General features: G+C 50.5%; 1 protein-coding gene across 1 annotated transcript in view; it reads right to left on the bottom strand.

The window, feature by feature from the left end:
* Window positions 1-11,781, bottom strand: part of LOC144146831 (uncharacterized) — a 45,002-nt gene extending 33,221 nt beyond the window's left edge. Inside the window, exon 1 of the mRNA XM_077678759.1 lies at window positions 11,659-11,781. Coding sequence (XP_077534885.1) covers window positions 11,659-11,707 — 49 coding nt within the window. The 5' untranslated portion in view covers window positions 11,708-11,781. The remainder of the gene's footprint in view (window positions 1-11,658) is intronic.
* Between the last annotated feature and the right edge of the window lie 6,013 nt (window positions 11,782-17,794).

Below are 17,794 nucleotides of genomic sequence, written 5' to 3'. Positions count from 1 at the left end.
CAATGCGGCGGTCTCAGCATTACGCGAAAGGTAGTCATCGACTATGGCCACCTTACGGTTGCTACATTAAGACCATGGGAACGGGCCAAGTAGGTTTATTCCCACCCTTTTTTATGTGCGAGGCCGGTGGGTCCAGCAGTAGAGTTTACCGGCAGCAACAGTCGGTTGGCGTTTATGGCTTCGGGGGTTTGAACGCGAGCAACTTGAAGCATACCTCACAGTAGTTTTTCGCATCTTGGGGGAATCTAAACAGATAGATTGGGACGAAATATAATCCATTCCCTCCGGAAACCGGGGTTTAAGCGAGGCTTTACTTTAAAGGAGTACTGACACCAAATTTAGAGGCCTAAATAACGATATAATTGGCTTCAGTAGTTTGTACAGATTACCCACAGAAATTTTTGGAGCGATCCGAGGCTGGAAACGCATCAAAAATCGATTTTAGTTGCCCTGGCCGCGAACTATTACAAATCGGCAGCACTAGCGAAATCGCTTAGGGTGTGACGTCAGGCTATCCGCGATTTTGCGGCCGATTCAGCATGACGTCATACAGTTGTTTCCGGAACCGGAAGCGATAGCCTGCGCTGTTGTTGTGGGCGGTCTCGCTTCGATAGGAGGTTTGGCTTGGCTGCGGTACCGCTGTGAGCAAGGCTTGCGAAGTGCGCACTTCACGTTTCCGCACAGGTATTGCCATCTCTCGACCGGTCGGCGCACCGCCCGCCGCGCGCCGCGGGGGGCCGGTCAGCGTATACGCTTGCATCGCGGCAGATATCTGATCGCCGCTTTTAAAATAAGCCCTGATAACAATCCCAAGCACAATTTTTCACCACACTAACACCTACTTTCTCGCATGTGGAACTTCATTTTAACGATCAGATTGATTCAGAAGAGCAGCGACAAGCGGTTGCTACCGTCTTGCTACCGTGGTCTGCGCCGGATCGAGCCGCTGAGTGTCCGAGCTGGCAGGCGCGGCCGGCGTGTGCGCGAACTGTTTCCGAAGGCAGGAAACGCTTCACGATTGCCTGCTTTATCCATTTTTTGCGATTAAACGCGCGGGATCTACAAATTCAGCTCAGCGATAGTCGTAGTTGACCATGGAGCAAAAACGGTGGGCGGAGCGACGCCGACGACGCATCGCATGCACGCATCGGGTCATGTGTCTCAAATTCACGCGTACGACTAGTCGTGGTGACAGTCGTAACGATCAGTCGCATGCGAATCGAGTGTACAAATCGTACATGTGTCCAGCGCTTTAGTGTGAACCGCGTGCAATCCGTAGCAGACGATGCAGCGAACGTCCCTGACGTCACGGAGACCATGACGTCACGGTCCGACGTCACGGAGACCGTGACGTCAGGCAGTCCGCTTGCAGGCTCTCCTTCGAACGGCCATTTTCCCGCGCGGCGACCGAATTTGAAAGTGGTTGCAATAAACGTGCTATAATTAATTATATGTTGGTGGCTGACGCCTTTCGGTTCGATTTTCGTAATTACTGGGACCATAGGTATTCTTTACAGCATAAAAACTGAAAGCGAGAAATTTCGTGTCAGTACTCCTTTAATGAAAACGACCAATATCGAAACGAATTGACCGCAAAACGAAAAAGAAAACAATCATGCAAAAATCAAAACGGCATGACCGAAATGAAAAAGTGAAACCATCGATCTACAAAAACGAAACTTTTTCCTTACTCTGAGCTTTACCCCAACGCAAATGTCTGGTTAACGTTATTGCAGATCCTTATTTCGTGATTATGGAAAACTGCGCTCTCTTCCGTAAAGTGAACCACGCGCGTCTTACCAATGCCCCGCTAGAAGGTTAACTGCCCGAGGAAGGCGAGAGACCGCGCCGGCGATGTGTCGTGATGTGAGCGACAACGCCGATTATAGCTCTCATTGTGGCGTGATGTAGCACGACAATCGTGCGCGCGCGCGCGTGCCACCTGCGAGCGGCAAGACACAGCTGCACCAGACAAAAGGGAACCACGGCAGGGTTTTAAGATATAATTTAATCGATGAGCTCCAACAAGGGCACAGTCAACACTTTAGCCGGGCCAATACCACCGAATAAGTAGGTGCCAACCACTTCAAGGGCTTTATTATCATGATAGTCAATAGAGCGTGTGGATAAAGTTGGCTTTGCCGGAAGGCATCACGGTGTACGCCACCACCGATGGCTGAAGTCATCCAATACAATCTTCTCTCGAAAACACTGGCGTAAGTGATGGAAGCTTCCTGCAATCGCCGTATAGCCAGACCTAACACCGTGGTGATGGATTTGGATAGCCGACCGGTAAAAGCTCTGGGGCACCGCAAGCAAATCATGCCGCCCTCTGCTGAGTACTCCTTTTAAGGCAAAACCTCACGGAGGAGAAAACGGTCTTCCGACGCCCAGTCGCATGCAAAACCCAAGAAAAGCTCTGCAGCTTTTTCGTTTCGCTCTATACATGGTGATCAAAATTAGGTCGACAGGTTCTTTTTTTTCAATTAGGCGCTTAGTTTTGCGCCAAGACCACCTCTAGAGTGAATATATGCGCCCAGGAGAACACAGAATAAGGTGGTGATTATTGATGTCGGGGGTGAATTAACTAAAATTGAATAATTATCTTTTTTAGTAGCTGCAGTAACTAGGCATGTTTGTATTCAAATGTTAGACGGAATCTTGTTTCTACGCAGTTTCATTTTGCAGAATTGTTCTAGCGAACCCGTGCTCCGAGATATCGAACTGCGAAGTTTAATTGCCCTTCGCATGATTACGCATGCTAAACAGCGAAGACCGGCGCGAAGCTCCTCCCTTTTGATCTGTGTTTCGATAGCGGCTCCGAGTACTGCAGATTGCGATAACCGCATCCGACTAAAAGAATGCCAGTTATCACTTTTGCATATGCCTCCACCCCGTTGTCAAACTAAATACCGTACACACCAGGCACGCCACAAAAGGGAGGAGCTTACGCAAGGAAATTTACTCTTCCTTTCACGATGACGCGCAGTGTGCTCACGCTGGAGTCGTGAAAACGTACGAGCGCTTAGACTTCGCTACTACCGGCGCGGGAGGTATACCTTTGTGAAAAAGTTTGTTAAATCCTGGCCAGATTGTCAACGGCGCCAACTCCTCACGGCACACCAGCGCTCCACTTTAGCCGTTGCCCTGTCCAGCGGGTCCCTTCGACCGGGTGGGCATTGATCTCTACGGCCCACTTCCCAGCACAGCTGCCGGTAACCGCTGGATCATCGTCGCCGTTGATTATCTAACGCGTTACGCCGAAACAGCTGCGCTACCGGCGGCCACGGCTCGATAAGGGACGTCCTTCCTCCTTCAACGGTTCATTCTTCGTCACGGTGCTCCTCACGAGCTACTCAGTGATCGAGGACGCGTGTGTTTATCCGACGTCGTGGAGGCCCTTCGAGATGAATGCAACGTTAACTTAATTGTCCACCGCAAAAGCACATCATACCACTCACAGACAGATGGCCTGGCGGAGCAGTTTAACCGCACTTTCGGGGATATGATCGCAATGTACATTTCCTCGGACCAATTCCAATTGAGACCTCGTTCTTCCTTTTGTGACGCATACTTGCAATACGCTAAGCAGACAACCACAGGATTTTCGCCGGTATTTTTGTTCTACGGTCGTGAGCTTTCGTGCATGCTGGACATTATACTTCCATACCAACCTGATGCCTCCGAATATATGCCAGTTTCAGACGTCGCTCGACACGCCGAGGAATATCGCCAGCTAGCTCGTCGATTTACATCGGAATACCAGCAGCGTCAGAAGGCACGTCACGATGTTTCTGTCACAGCTCCAACTTTCCCGAACGGATCACTCGTCTTGCTCTACGTACCGGCCCGGCTCCCGGACTGTCACCGAAATTAGTGTCGCAATACCATGTGCGCGGCTCCTACCGGGTTGTGGAGCAAAAATCGCCTGTGAATTACGTTATTCAGCCTCTAACACCCACTTCGGACCGCCGCCGTCGGGGGCGTGAGAGTTCACGTGAGAGTTCATGAACTCTGCTAATGTACCCGCGGTATGATTGCTGTTCTGAACTTCTGTGTATTTATTTGGATGAATTGTTCTTTCTGTGAGGTCCTTTGGTATTGATATTGTTTTCTTGCATACTGCACTTTGTTTATGTTCGCTGCTACCGCTGTTAGCAATGCTCATGTACGGGTGAATTGGCCTTAGATAGGCAGAGTCCATCTGCATTTAGCCCACTCACCCGGGAAATTTCGTCTGAATAAACCATTTTCGAAATCTCAAATGTGAGTATGCTCCGAATACCGACGAAGAAGAGGAGGACACCCTCGTTCAGGGTCAGCCTCGCGTAAAGCTGGTCGTTTCGGCTCGCCCCCCTCCTGCGCTGACGCCTCCTTCGCCAATAAACGAGTCCAGCCTTCTACCGGAACGTCCACTATCTCATTTATAATATATATATATATATATATATATATATATATATATATATATATATATATATATATATATATATATATATATATATATATATATATATATATATATATATATATATATATATATATATTTATTTATTTATTTATACACCGTATTTGCGCGATCCAAAGCAGCCCCTGTTCTAAACAAGCATCGCATGGTGGATTTCAGACGCGTGGAAGCGGTTGTGGCCAAGTAATTAATGAAGTTTTCAATTACAAACCACTTCAACGGACCAGGCGACCACCTGCTGGGAAACTGTCAGCGGTGGCCCAAACGGCACAACAGACTTGAATGATAATGAGGGTAACTGAGTATAAGACGTAATAAGTGGGTTCTCTGTCTGTACCTACTTTTGTAATGTTTGCCAAATAAAACATTTGCCTTGCGCCAGTCTCGTCGAGATACGGCTACGAAAAACAGCGGCGGGGGGGGGGGGTAATTCAGGTTTATCGAATCGTCATCACGACCGTAGAAAAAGGGACGTTATATATATATATATATATATATATATATATATATATATATATATATATATATATATATATATATATATATATATATATATATATATATATATATATATATATATATATATATTGTCACGAAGACAAGGACGATGCAGTGGTGTTGAATGAGAAACACGTTTATTGGAGCGAACTTGTGCTCCCCTAACAACTCAAAAGAATACAGAGGCGGCGAAGCAGCGGTCAACAAAGTGACTTGCACAGGCGAGTGTCGTCGAATCGAATGCCCTGGCGTCCGCACTGCAGGCTTTTTATCTTTTGGCGCGCGTGGTTCTCGAAACGTCGATTCGCATCGAGAACATAGTAGATCCAAGAAGATTATTCTGGGCTGTTCACGTTAGATCGGAATGCTCTCCCTATCACAACAGATAACACATGCGGCACAGAAAGAAAGAATGGAACACGCGCTTCCCTTGGCGCAGAGATAACACAGACCGGCGCAGCCGGGCGGTAAAAGCAAAACACAAATAAACAAACCCAATGTATGGTTCGCGGCATTACCCCCCCCCTTCTAAGAGTGCATCGACCCGATGCTAACATAAGCGACAGTCCGAACAAATGAAAATAAAAGTTCGTCATCGTCCGTAGAAAGGTTTTAAGCGAACCACGTGGACGACTTCAGGCCGCGTGCGTCGTCGTGATGTGCCGGAGTCACCATCGGGGATCACTTCGTAGGTAAGTTGGCCAGCACGTCGTAGAATCTGGTAGGGTCCGAAATACCGTCGCAGGAGCTTCTCACTGAGTCCGCGTCGTCGGATGGGAGTCCAAACCCACACACGATCCCCTGGTTGGTACTCGGCGTCTCGGCGTCGGAGGTTGTAGCGGCCCGCATCCACCAGCTGCTGGTCCGTTATACGAACTCGAGCGAGCTGGCGGGCCTCCTCCGCACGTTGAAGATATCCGTGGACGTCGGCGTTGAGGTCGTCGTCTTCTACGTGCGGAAGCATGGCGTCGAGCATCGTAGTCGGCCTTCTACCGTAGACAAGCTCGAACGGCGTCAGCTGTGTCGTCTCCTGGATAGCCGTGTTGTACGCAAACGTGACATACGGGAGCACTTCGTCCCAAGTCTTATGTTCAACGTCAACGTACATTGACAGCATATCTGCGATTGTCTTGTTCAGACGTTCTGTTAGTCCGTTCGTTTGGGGGTGGTACGCCGTCGTTCTTCGGTGATCCGTGTTGCTGTAGCGTAATACTCCTTGCATCAGCTCCGCAGTAAATGCCGTTCCGCGGTCTGTGATTAGTACTTCCGGGGCTCCATGTCGCAGCACAACTTGGCTTATAAAGAACTTCGCCACTTCTTGTGCAGTCCCCCTCGGAAGAGCGGCGGTCTCTGCGTAGCGCGTCATGTAGTCTGTCGCTACGACAATCCACTTGTTCTGTGATCGTGACGTAGGGAACGGGCCTAAAAGGTCCATTCCAATCTGTTGAAATGGTCTCGATGGGACGGCGATCGGTTGCAGAAGTCCGGCGGGTCTTGTCGGCGGTGTTTTTCGTCGCTGGCAGTCACGGCAGCTCCGGACGTAGTGGGTGACGTCAGAGGTAAGGCCGGGCCAGTAGTACCTCGCCTTGATTTTTCCAATAGTGCGGGCTGTGCCCAGATGTCCGGAAGACGGGTCGTCGTGGCACGCTTCCAAAATTTCGTCACGAAGGTCCGCGGGGATGACGAGAAGGTAATTCGCTCTTGTTCCGGGGCTGAAATTCTTCTTCACAAGGACGGAGTTTCTCAGGCTGAATGCTGGTAAACTGCGTTTGAAGGTCCTAGGAACGGCAACGTTGCATCCCTCGAGGTACTCGATTATGACGCGTAAGTCGGGGTCGGCACGCTGCTGGGCGGCTAGGTCGCTCTCCGTCACGATCCCGAAGAACGCGCTGTCTTCATCAGAGTCTTGTGGTGGTGGGTCGACGGGGGCGCGGGACAGGCAGTCGGCGTCGGAGTGTTTCCTGCCGGATTTATAAACGACTGTAACGTCGAACTCCTGCAGGCGCAAGCTCCACCGCCCAAGACGGCCAGAGGGGTCCTTCAAATTGGCGAGCCAACACAGCGCATGGTGGTCTGTTACAACCTTGAATGGCCTTCCATACACGTATGGGCGAAATTTTGAAATCGCCCATATAATAGCCAGGCACTCTTTCTCAGAGGCAGAATAGTTTTTCTCCTCCTTCGACAGACCACGGCTAGCATAGGCGATTACCCTTTCGCAGCCGCTTTGCTTTTGGACAAGGACGGCACCCAAGCCTATATCACTGGCGTCCGTATGCATTTCCGTTTCGGCATTTCCGTCGAAATGAGCGAGCACGGGCGGGCTTTGCAGGCGTTTTTGCAGCTCGCCGAATGCTTTTTCTTGGTCGTTTTCCCAGCTGAAAGGGGTGCTATCTTTCGTCAAGCGCGTGAGTGGCTCTGCAATGCGTGCGAAGTTTGCGATGAAGCGCCGGTAGTATGCGCACAGCCCGAGAAATCTCCGCACGCCCTTCTTGTCTTTTGGCCTTGGGAAGTTCGCAATGGCTGAAGTTTTTGCCGGGTCAGGTAGGACTCCCGCGGCGTTGACGACGTGGCCCAAGAACTTGAGTTCCCCGTATGCGAAACGGCACTTTTCAGGCTTCAGCGTCAACCCCGACGTACGAATGGCCTCGAGTACAGACTCCAACCTTGCAAGGTGTTCGTCGAAAGTCCGGGCGAATACCACTACGTCGTCGAGGTATACGAGGCAGGTGTGCCACTTAAGGCCAGCTAGCACAGTGTCCATCAATCTTTGAAACGTCGCTGGTGCTGTGCACAGCCCAAACGGCATCACCTTGAACTCGTATAGGCCGTCTGGGGTTATAAATGCAGTCTTCTCTCGGTCTCTCTCGTCCACTTCAATTTGCCAGTAGCCGGTCTTCAGGTCCATCGATGAGAAGTACTTCGCATGGCAGAGGTGGTCGAGGGCGTCGTCGATTCGGGGGAGGGGGTACACGTCCTTTTTCGTGATTTTGTTCAGTCGCCGGTAGTCAACGCAAAACCTTAATGTGCCGTCTTTTTTCTTTACGAGTACGACGGGCGCAGCCCAGGGGCTTTTCGATGGCTGTATAATGTCATCGCTCAGCATGTCGTCGACTTGAGTCCGGATGGCTTCGCGTTCGTGTGAAGAGACGCGATACGGTGACTGTCGGGTAGGTCGGGCTCCATCTTCGGTTATTATTCGGTGCTTCGCTAGAGGGGTCTGACGTAGTTTTGCGCTCGACGAAAAACATTCGCTATAGCGACGCAGCAAAGCCAATAATTTTTTCCGTTGTTCTTGCGGTAGCGCCGGATTCACGTCGAATAGCTGCGGGAGCCTGAATGTTTCTACGGGTGTGCGTTCAAAGTCGGCGACTGCGATCACATCACTTGCTTCTTGCGTTTCTTCGAGGAACGCAATTGCAGCTCCCTTGTTTAAATGCTGGTGCTCTTCGGTGAAATTAGTGACCAAAACGTGAGATTGGCGTTGCTTAAAGTGTGCAATGCCTCTTGCGACGGAGACACCGCGGTCGAGAAGCAACCTTCGATCACTCTCTACGATAGCGTCGATGTCAGAAGCAGCATCCTCACAGTAGACGGCGATCATCAAGCTTGCGCGGGGTGGCAGGGTGATGTGATCGTCGGCGATCCTGACAGCAGCACGGTGATCGGGGTTCGGCTGCGGCGTCGTGGAGTGATTGGAGGAAAATGTTATCGACTTGGTCTGCAGATCAATTATTGCGCCGTTGTCCGTCAAAAAGTCCATTCCGAGAATCACGTCGCGGGAGCAGTTAGGCAGAACGACGAACGCCGCAGGGTACGTTGTGCCGTCTATGGTGACGCGTGATGTGCACGTTCCACTTGGCGTCACGAGGTGGCCTCCTGCTGTGCGTATGTGCGGACCGTCCCATCTGGTCATAACTTTCTTCAGTTTAGACGCAAATGGTCCGCTCATTACCGAATAGTCAGCTCCCGTGTCTACGAGGGCGACTACGTCAAAGCCGTCGATGGACACCTTGACGTCAGATGCAGTCGTCCTCGAGTTGCGGGTTCGTCGGGGCGTCGTATCTCTGCTTGTACGTGTTGATGTTCGGGCACTGTGCATCGTCGTTGTCGTCGTCTTCTCAACGGACGTCTTGGTCAGGTCGGGTACGCGTCGCGCTGTGTAGCTGTCGTCGTGTTCAGGAGTCTCGTTAGGGCTTGGTCGGGTCGTCTGGATGAGGGCATGTCGTGAATCACTGTCTTCGGCGCGTCCTTGCGTCGTTGGAGGGTTTCCAGTATTTCGCCGTAGAGCAACTTCACCTCCAGAAGTTGCTGCTTTTAGTTTCCCCCACGTGGGCTGGGGGACCTTCCACGTGAGAAGTCAGCAGTGCTGCGGCGGTTTGGTGACTGAGACGGGTAGGGCGACGGTGAACGGTTGAAGCGGGCTGGTCCTCGGTTGGTGTTGGAGAGGTATTCTTCGATCTCAGCAGGGCGCTGGCCGTATCGGGGGCGTGGGGCGTCGACGGAGAACCCTCGCAAACGGAGCCTCTTGTAGGGACAGCGACGGTAGATGTGGTCGGCCTCTCCGCAGTGGTAGCACAGCGGGCGATTATCGGGCGTTCGCCACACGTCGGTCTTCCTTGGCGTCTGGTATTGGTCTACAGGGCGTCGGGCGGGCGGCGTTGGACGGCGGTATGGCTCAGCCTCTTGACGACGGGTTGGAGCAGGGCGGGGTTGACGAACAGCCGAGGAGTAGGTCATGGCTTGTGGTTCGCGGGGTGCTTCCGACGGCGTAGAAGTTCCCAGTGCGTTTTGGACTTCTTCTCGGATTACGTCGGTCAGGGAAGCCACTTGAGGTTGCGGCGTCGTTGGAAAAAGCTTCCGAAGCTCCTCCCTGACCACTGCTCGGATGGTCTCTCGCAATGTATCGGAGCTTCCATTTGCAGCACCGATGGTCTCCGAGAACAGCGCGTTGACAGGGCGGTCGTACTGCCTGGTTCGAATTTCTAGCGTCTTCTCCATCGCGGCCGCCTCAGACGCGAATTCGGCCACTGTCTTCGGAGGGTTACGGACTAGACAAGCAAAAAGCTCTTGCTTCACTCCTCGCATTAGAAACCTGAGCTTCTTTTCCTCGGTCATTTCAGGGTCCGCACGACGAAAAAGTCGCTTCATCTCCTCAACGAAAATCACGACTCCTTCGTTGGGGTGCTGCGTTCGAGTTTCAAGCAAAAGCGCAGCTCGCTCTTTTCTCACCACGGTAGTGAAGGTCTTAAGGAACTCCCTCTTGAATTGAGTCCAGTCGGTCAAAGAGCTCTCATGGTTCTCGAACCAAGTTCGAGCAGCATCTTCTAAGTAAAAGAAGACATGCCGGAAAGTTTCTTCATCGTCCCACCTGTTGAAGATGCGGACGCGCTCCAACTTCTCCAACCATTCTTCGGGGTCTTCAGCGGGGGCTCCCCGGAACGATGGCGGTTCTCGGGGCTGCTGCAGGATGATTGGCGACGTTGTTTCTTGCACCATGGTGTTGGTTGCAGCGTTCCTTCTCTTGGGCCCTTCTGGCAGAAGACCGAACTCGGGCGGTAAATCTTGCAGGCGGGGGCTGGCTCTTGTTGGACTGGCTTGGCGGCTTTTCGAGGTTGTAGTGGGCATGAAGGGTGCGTACCCCGCACCTCCACCAGATGTCACGAAGACAAGGACGATGCAGTGGTGTTGAATGAGAAACACGTTTATTGGAGCGAACTTGTGCTCCCCTAACAACTCAAAAGAATACAGAGGCGGCGAAGCAGCGGTCAACAAAGTGACTTGCACAGGCGAGTGTCGTCGAATCGAATGCCCTGGCGTCCGCACTGCAGGCTTTTTATCTTTTGGCGCGCGTGGTTCTCGAAACGTCGATTCGCATCGAGAACATAGTAGATCCAAGAAGATTATTCTGGGCTGTTCACGTTAGATCGGAATGCTCTCCCTATCACAACAGATAACACATGCGGCACAGAAAGAAAGAATGGAACACGCGCTTCCCTTGGCGCAGAGATAACACAGACCGGCGCAGCCGGGCGGTAAAAGCAAAACACAAATAAACAAACCCAATGTATGGTTCGCGGCAATATATATATATATATATATATATATATATATATATATATATATATATATATATATATATATATATATATATATATATATAATGTATGGTTGACTAGTCACAGTGAAAAACAAAAACGTTGTAACGTTTCGACCGGGGAACCGTCTTTCTCAAAGGTATCTTTCAAAAAGACCGGTCCCGGGTCGAAACATTAGAATGAATATTGTTACGTTTTTCACTGTGACTTCACAATTGAATAGTTAACCTTATAGCCAGGGACCTTTTCTCGTAACTATATATATATATATATATATATATATATATATATATATATATATATATATATATATATATATATATATATATATATAAAGAGAGAGACAGAGAGAAAGTAAGGCGTATTAAGTAGTACTGCTACGGTTTGGGTATCATACCTATTTTGCCAAAACATCTCAAAATACAAATAAGAAGACTAAACACCGAATCTCAAGTGGATTGCTCTCGCTGCATCGAGGGCGCCACATTTTCTCAAGAGAAGCCATTACGGCTCAGCAACAAATGCTTGGAACCCACTTCGCGCACCGAACTATCTTACAAACCTTATATGGCTTAATTAACTGCATTTACTCACCAAGTTTGACTGTGGGGAAGAAAATGGTCAGAAATAAAAGCGCGTGCATGTCATTTAGCGCTGGTCCGTCCAGGTGTGTACAGGAGACGGAAAGTTTATTCCGCCGGAAAAGCTGTACATCTCCCGGCAATGCATGTTACGTTGGGACGTCGTCCGATGCAAATCGATACACTCGCCCACCATAGGTCAGCAGCTGCGACTTATTTTCGTGTTCGGATGACAAAAGCAGCCTATCCATTTTTTTCTCGCAATACACCGGCCCCTCAATTCGCGACAAGTGCCATTGTGTTTTGACCAACCTCCTTTCGCTCAAGCAGCTGCAACAGCCAACGACTGAGTACTTCTCAGTAAGGCGAAAGACAGAATTGAAACAATCGCAATCAGCCAACGGTATTCCGTCGTGATTCCTTGACCTTTCTTTATATTCATCGGGTTAGTTTTGTCCCCACTTTCAGCATTTGAAAAATGTCAGTTACGCAGTAAAGAATGAAGTCAATAATGATCCATACGTACACAGTAACTGAGAAGTCTCTCTACGCAACGATTTAAACAAAATACTCAGCTCTGACGAAATATCCAGGAACTTCCTGGATTTCTCATAGCAGTGCTATGAGAAAACCGTGTAGGCGTTTAGAAGTCAGCGGTCAAATATAAAGAATATAGCAATGCAAAGAAGCAACCGCGTCTTTTGTGCTATCGTCGAGCTAAAGCCGCCTGTTCCTTACATATAATACGCTTTAATAGGAAAATACTTTCGTACACTTTCTAAAATCTTGTTTTTATGACGCCACGAAAACTGTGCTCAGAAAAACGCGATGAAGTTTATATGCATAATCCCAACCAGGGCTTTCCATAAAGGTCTGCGACACAAAATTTCTTGTTAGACCCAACAAACAACGATAAAACGTCCGAAAGATGTTCATGATTCTACGTGTTCCTCGAATGTGCTTTCAGGATCCACACATTCATCGGAAACCCGCTCGGAACAACAACGTGCGGCTTCGAGCTAGTTGGCACTCCATGATCAATACGTTTCAGCCCGAAAAATTTCATACGTAGGATGTGGCGCCGGTCCTTGCTCTTCGTGTCCTACACCTGAAATTTCTCGCGCTTAAAAGTATTCATCTCTTAACAGCGCGGTAACGCACTTCGGTAAACAGGAGATCCTTTGAGTTCCTGAAATGTCGCAACCTGTAATAAATAAACGTTATTTTTTATTTATTTATTTATTTATTTATTTATTTATTTATTTATTTATTTATTTATTTATTTATTTATTTATTTATTTATTTATTTATTTATTTATTTATTTATTTATTTTAACACTCCTATTATCACCGAGTTTTTCAGCCCGAGAGGCAATTAAGGAGGCAAAACTTGCGAGGACCACCGTGTTCATGACAAAGTTATCACGGTACTAGTAGGTGACAAATGGCCCTGTTGTAGATTATGACATGCAGGTGTGTGTCGACTTCTTTGTGAACAATAATAAATATAGCGTGAGAAACCATTATAGTTATCTGCAATCAGCCCTCTGTGTTCCTTTATTCCTTTATTATTACCGTAATCCCTGTAAGAAAAAAGCAAAAAAAAAATGGAGGGGGGATACAAACCCGCTACAGCCAAGATACGGCAGGTTAACAACCAATAAAGAATAAGTGAAAAGGAGAGAAAGCCCAAAGGCATTCTTCCATAACAACCAATTTGTAGATGAGAAAAAAAAGCAGTGGCACTTAGCACAAAACTAAACTCTCCACCCTTACCCAAATCGCAGGCAGCAAGCTAATGGCGAACAGGTGAAGCACCAATGACAAAACTAAGTATACGCACTTCTACGGGTTATTCATTTCGCTGTGTTGTAAGGTGCTGGAATTGGCGGAAATACACAGATGTCTGCAAAAGGGACGGCCGAATAAATTAACCAGGTAAACCAATGTCGTTTTGCACAAAATACTTGTTCTCCTTTTGTGGGTTAGGGAGAGGGGCTTTTAAATGCAACACACTCAAGACATTTCTTTGCAATTTTTCCAATGACTAATAGCCCGCTTGCGTTTCTTGCAGGCGGCGCTGTTGCGACGTGCGAATACCTCCATGGCTTGTCGGCTAGAAGCGTCTTCGCAGTCATTCAGTCGCCGCTTTGACAAGCCGCGCCGACTACAATCCCCGGCGCCATTTTTCACCACACTACAGTCCCTTTGAACGCATATGTAAATTGGTTTTCGCCAATATTCCCTCCGGTGGGCGACTACAAGTTTTGTAACAAGAGCTATACTGGCCGAGGTTGAGCAGTTTCGCGTGGCTCCTGTACAGCCGTGCTGCGCATGCGCGAGGAGCAGTGACGTCACACGGCGCACAGAACATTGCTTGCAGCCAGGCATCTCCCACACACAAACCCCACGCCCAGCGTCTTCGCCGGCCTCCGTTCCGCACGTGGCGGCCCGGTCCACTTGATGATCACGCGAGGGGTGGCCAGGTGTGGAATCGATGGCTCGTGCGTCGCATCAACACCGGCGTGCGCCCGTGGAACCAGCTTAGCTCTGTGGCGATTGGTGCGCTGCGCCGGAGCCGCTTGATAAATATACGTGTTAAATAATGCGTATACCGCATGTGTGTGATTGAAGCAGCAGTAAGCACGATAATCAAGCGAAACCTAGACAACAAGGAAAGCTAAGAATAACCAGCTGAACCTTAGCTCACGCTACATATATCCTGACATAGCCGAGCTAAGCCACTGCTAATTTTAGTTGATACAGCACGTAGACTCTTCCGTGCGTGTCGCTCCTCGTGTAGTCAAAATTAAGCTTGCGGCGCTCGCGTGCGGATCCGAGTGTTCGGTTCCCGGGCGCGGAGGCCGCTTTTCCGATGGTGGGGAAAAGCAAAAACGCCCGTGTGCACGAGCTTTCGGCGCACGTTAAACATCCCCAGGGGGTCAAAATTAATCCGGAGCCCTCCACTACGGCGCGCCTCATCGCCTGCGTTGCATCGGCGCGTTAAACCCTGCAATCACCTGCAGGCCGTGAGTTCACTTTACGGTTCATAATGTAGTGTTGCCTCATTTGTGTGTGTTTATACACATAAACATTATTTGTGTGTGTTTATACTCATAAATCGTCATATACGGAGCAAACATGGTGTTTACTGTATAGTAAACTCCATAACGCGGACAACGGGTGGCGTCTTTCATTTTGAGGTGTAATTTCTGGGGCATGTGAAGCGTGTGGAATGATTTACCGTAAAATTCAGTACATTTTAAGTGAAATCACTTTGTGTCCGCTAATTTAACTAGGTTTAAAAAAATACGGGGAACAAACTGGTTGAGACGAACTTACCCGAGAGCAATGATCTCTGAGAATGTTTGCACAATTTCGTCTTTCGCTAACCATTTAAGTTTTGTGGGTTATTACATCCACTGTACTGTGAAAACGTGTACACATTTATCTACGCCGAGAGAGTTAACTCACTGACTGTAGATTAAAATTGGTATGCTGCAGTTCCCCAGGAGGAAGAGCTGGGAACAGAGTTATACGGGTCCCATAAGCACCGACTGCTTGCGGGCAGTGGGCACACGTCAGAATGAACAGACCCTTGGCATGATGCGAATACGTTTTTTGCGATACAGGCATGAGTGAGGCAAGCTCCAAAGATGGGGGAAAGCGCATGGGATTTGAGCGTCTGCGGTGACGCGGTGGGCGTTCATCCAACTGCGTAGGCCTCGGCTAGTGATATCACTAGCCGAGGCCTCCGCAGTTGGATATTGCTTAGCAATATTGCTAAGATTCCAAGCCGTCCTGGTACGCTTATCTGGCGCACTTTACAGCCGACAACATGCCAGAAGCACGGTATGGCGACTAAGATATCGAGAATGCCCATCCAACGAAACGTCGGATGACAAGCCTGTTGTTTCTCCGAACCGAAACCGAAACTTGTTTGAATGCTAACCATGGACATCATCCAATCACGTAGCACATTTACCTGACGTCACTACGGTTAGTTGGCGCAGCCGCCGCCAACCGCGCTTGGTAGTTTTTCTTCTTTCAGGTTTTATAAAATAAATACAGGCGAGCCCGCTTATAACGAACACAACGGGAAACCGGAATCACTTCGTTATATCCGCTTTTCGCTATATCTGGACAGAAAATCTATGTATACCAATGGTAACGGGAAACGAAGATTTGTTCGTTATGGCCGCTATATCGTTAAAACCGGGTTCGCTATAAGTGGGCTATACTGTACCACTTATCGCCCGGATAAACGATGAAAAGTGTGTTCACTTGAGCCAGTATACACAGTGCAAGCGAAAACGGGAGCTTGACAAATTCATTTCAGTGTCGATGGCAAAACTACCGAGGTTGTTCTTGACCTCATTGTTCAGTGGTCTGTATTTGATTGAAAAACTTCATGCGACAGCGCTGTCATGTCCTTTCACAGTGAAGTGCGCGCTTTTCTTTCTGCCGTTAGTTATCGAGAAAATTTCGCACGAATGTTTTGACAAAAAATGGCTACGCATTAACCACCACACGCGGAGTTAAGCTTGTTTATTTTTACAGCGGGACTCCTAATTGTGGGGGCTCCAGCGTAGAGCTATGGTTCTGTCAATAAACATTGCTGATGCAAGCAGATTACATTAGCCACTCACATATCATAAGACAGACCTCAGTATCATATGAGGCCACACGCGCAGGTGTGGGTGTGCGTGCGTGCGTGCGCGCACAGTGCAACTTCAAAATGTGTGTGGACTTCGCGTTGGCATAACATCTTTCTGTTCTTTGCAGTCCATAGATTGAGGCCCAACTGTCGATCGGCCGCCGGCCCCGACAGGGCGACCAACAAGGCGCTGCGGAACCTGAGTGATGCGGCCATCTCGTCGCTGACCCGGTACTTCAACGAGTGCTGGCGCAGCGGCCGTCTCCCGCGCCAGTGGAAGACGGCCACGACCATCCTGCTACCGAAGCCGAACAAGCCGCCGGGCATCGAGAACCTGCGCCCCATCTCGCTCACGTCGTGCGTGGGCAAGGTGTTGGAGCACGTCCTGAACACCCGGTGGCAGAGGTACCTGGAGCAAGAGGAGTTGTACCAGGACGCGATGCTGGGCTTCCGCGCGAAGCTTGGCACCCAGGACGCCATGTTACTGCTACAGCGGGAGGTCCTGGAGCCCCCCGGGGGACTCCCGAAGAAGGACAGTCGTGCGATTCTGAGCCTGGACCTGCAGAGCGCCTTCGACAAGGTGCGGCACTCTGCGATCCTGGCTCAGGCGTCGCGCCTCGGTCTGGGGCGCCGTTCCTACGAGTACATCCGTTCGTTCCTGTCCCGGCGCACGGCGCGGCTGGAGGTCGGCGGAGCGAAGCTGGAGGAGCGCGAGCTGGGCAGCGTGGGGACCCCGCAAGGCTCGGTGATCTCGCCGCTCCTCTTCAATCTAGTCATGATCGAGGTGGCGCGGCGACTGGAGGAGCTCGGGCCGGCCATCAAGTACTGCATCTACGCGGACGACGTGACTATCTGGGCAACGGGCGGCAGCGACGGCGATGTCGAGGCCGGGCTGCAGTCGGCGGTGGACGCCGTGGAGGCCGCGCTCTCGGGCACGGGCCTTCAGTGTTCGCCGCAGAAGTCGCAGCTCCTGATCCTGCCCCCGCCCGGTCGGTGGAGGAAGCGGGCCGCCGAGGAGGCGGAACGCACCATCGTGGTTCGTGCCGGCGACGGGGCGCCAATCCCGCACGTCTCGGGCCTTCGGGTCCTGGGCATGTTCGTGGACGCGCACCGGACCAACGGCACGGCGGTCAAGCACATCGTGACGAAGATGGGCATCGCCACGCGCCTGGTGAAGCGGGTGTCTTCCCGCTCGCGAGGCATGCGGGAGGCGAGTCTCCTGCGGCTGCTGCAGGCCTTCGTGGTCAGCCACGCGGCGTACGCGGGGGCCTTTCACCGCTGGACCAAGGGGGAGCGGCAGCGCATCGACGCGGCCATCCGCAAGGCCTACACGGGGGCCTTGGGGCTCCTGAACGGCACGAAGACGTCGGCCTTGCTGTCTCTGGGGGTGCACAACACCCTGTCGGAGATTAGCGAGGCGCAACGAGCATCGCAACTGGCGCGCCTGGGCAGCACTGCCGTGGGACGCCGTATCCTGGCACGAGCGGCCCTA

Source organism: Haemaphysalis longicornis, unplaced genomic scaffold (assembly GCF_048455015.1).
Source record: "Haemaphysalis longicornis isolate Haplotype H1 unplaced genomic scaffold, Haemaphysalis longicornis Haplotype H1 scaffold_7, whole genome shotgun sequence".
In the NCBI taxonomy this organism is placed as follows: Eukaryota; Metazoa; Arthropoda; class Arachnida; order Ixodida; family Ixodidae; genus Haemaphysalis; species Haemaphysalis longicornis.
The sequence above is the reverse complement of the archived record's forward strand: the minus strand, read 5'-3'. Positions and strand labels throughout refer to the sequence as shown.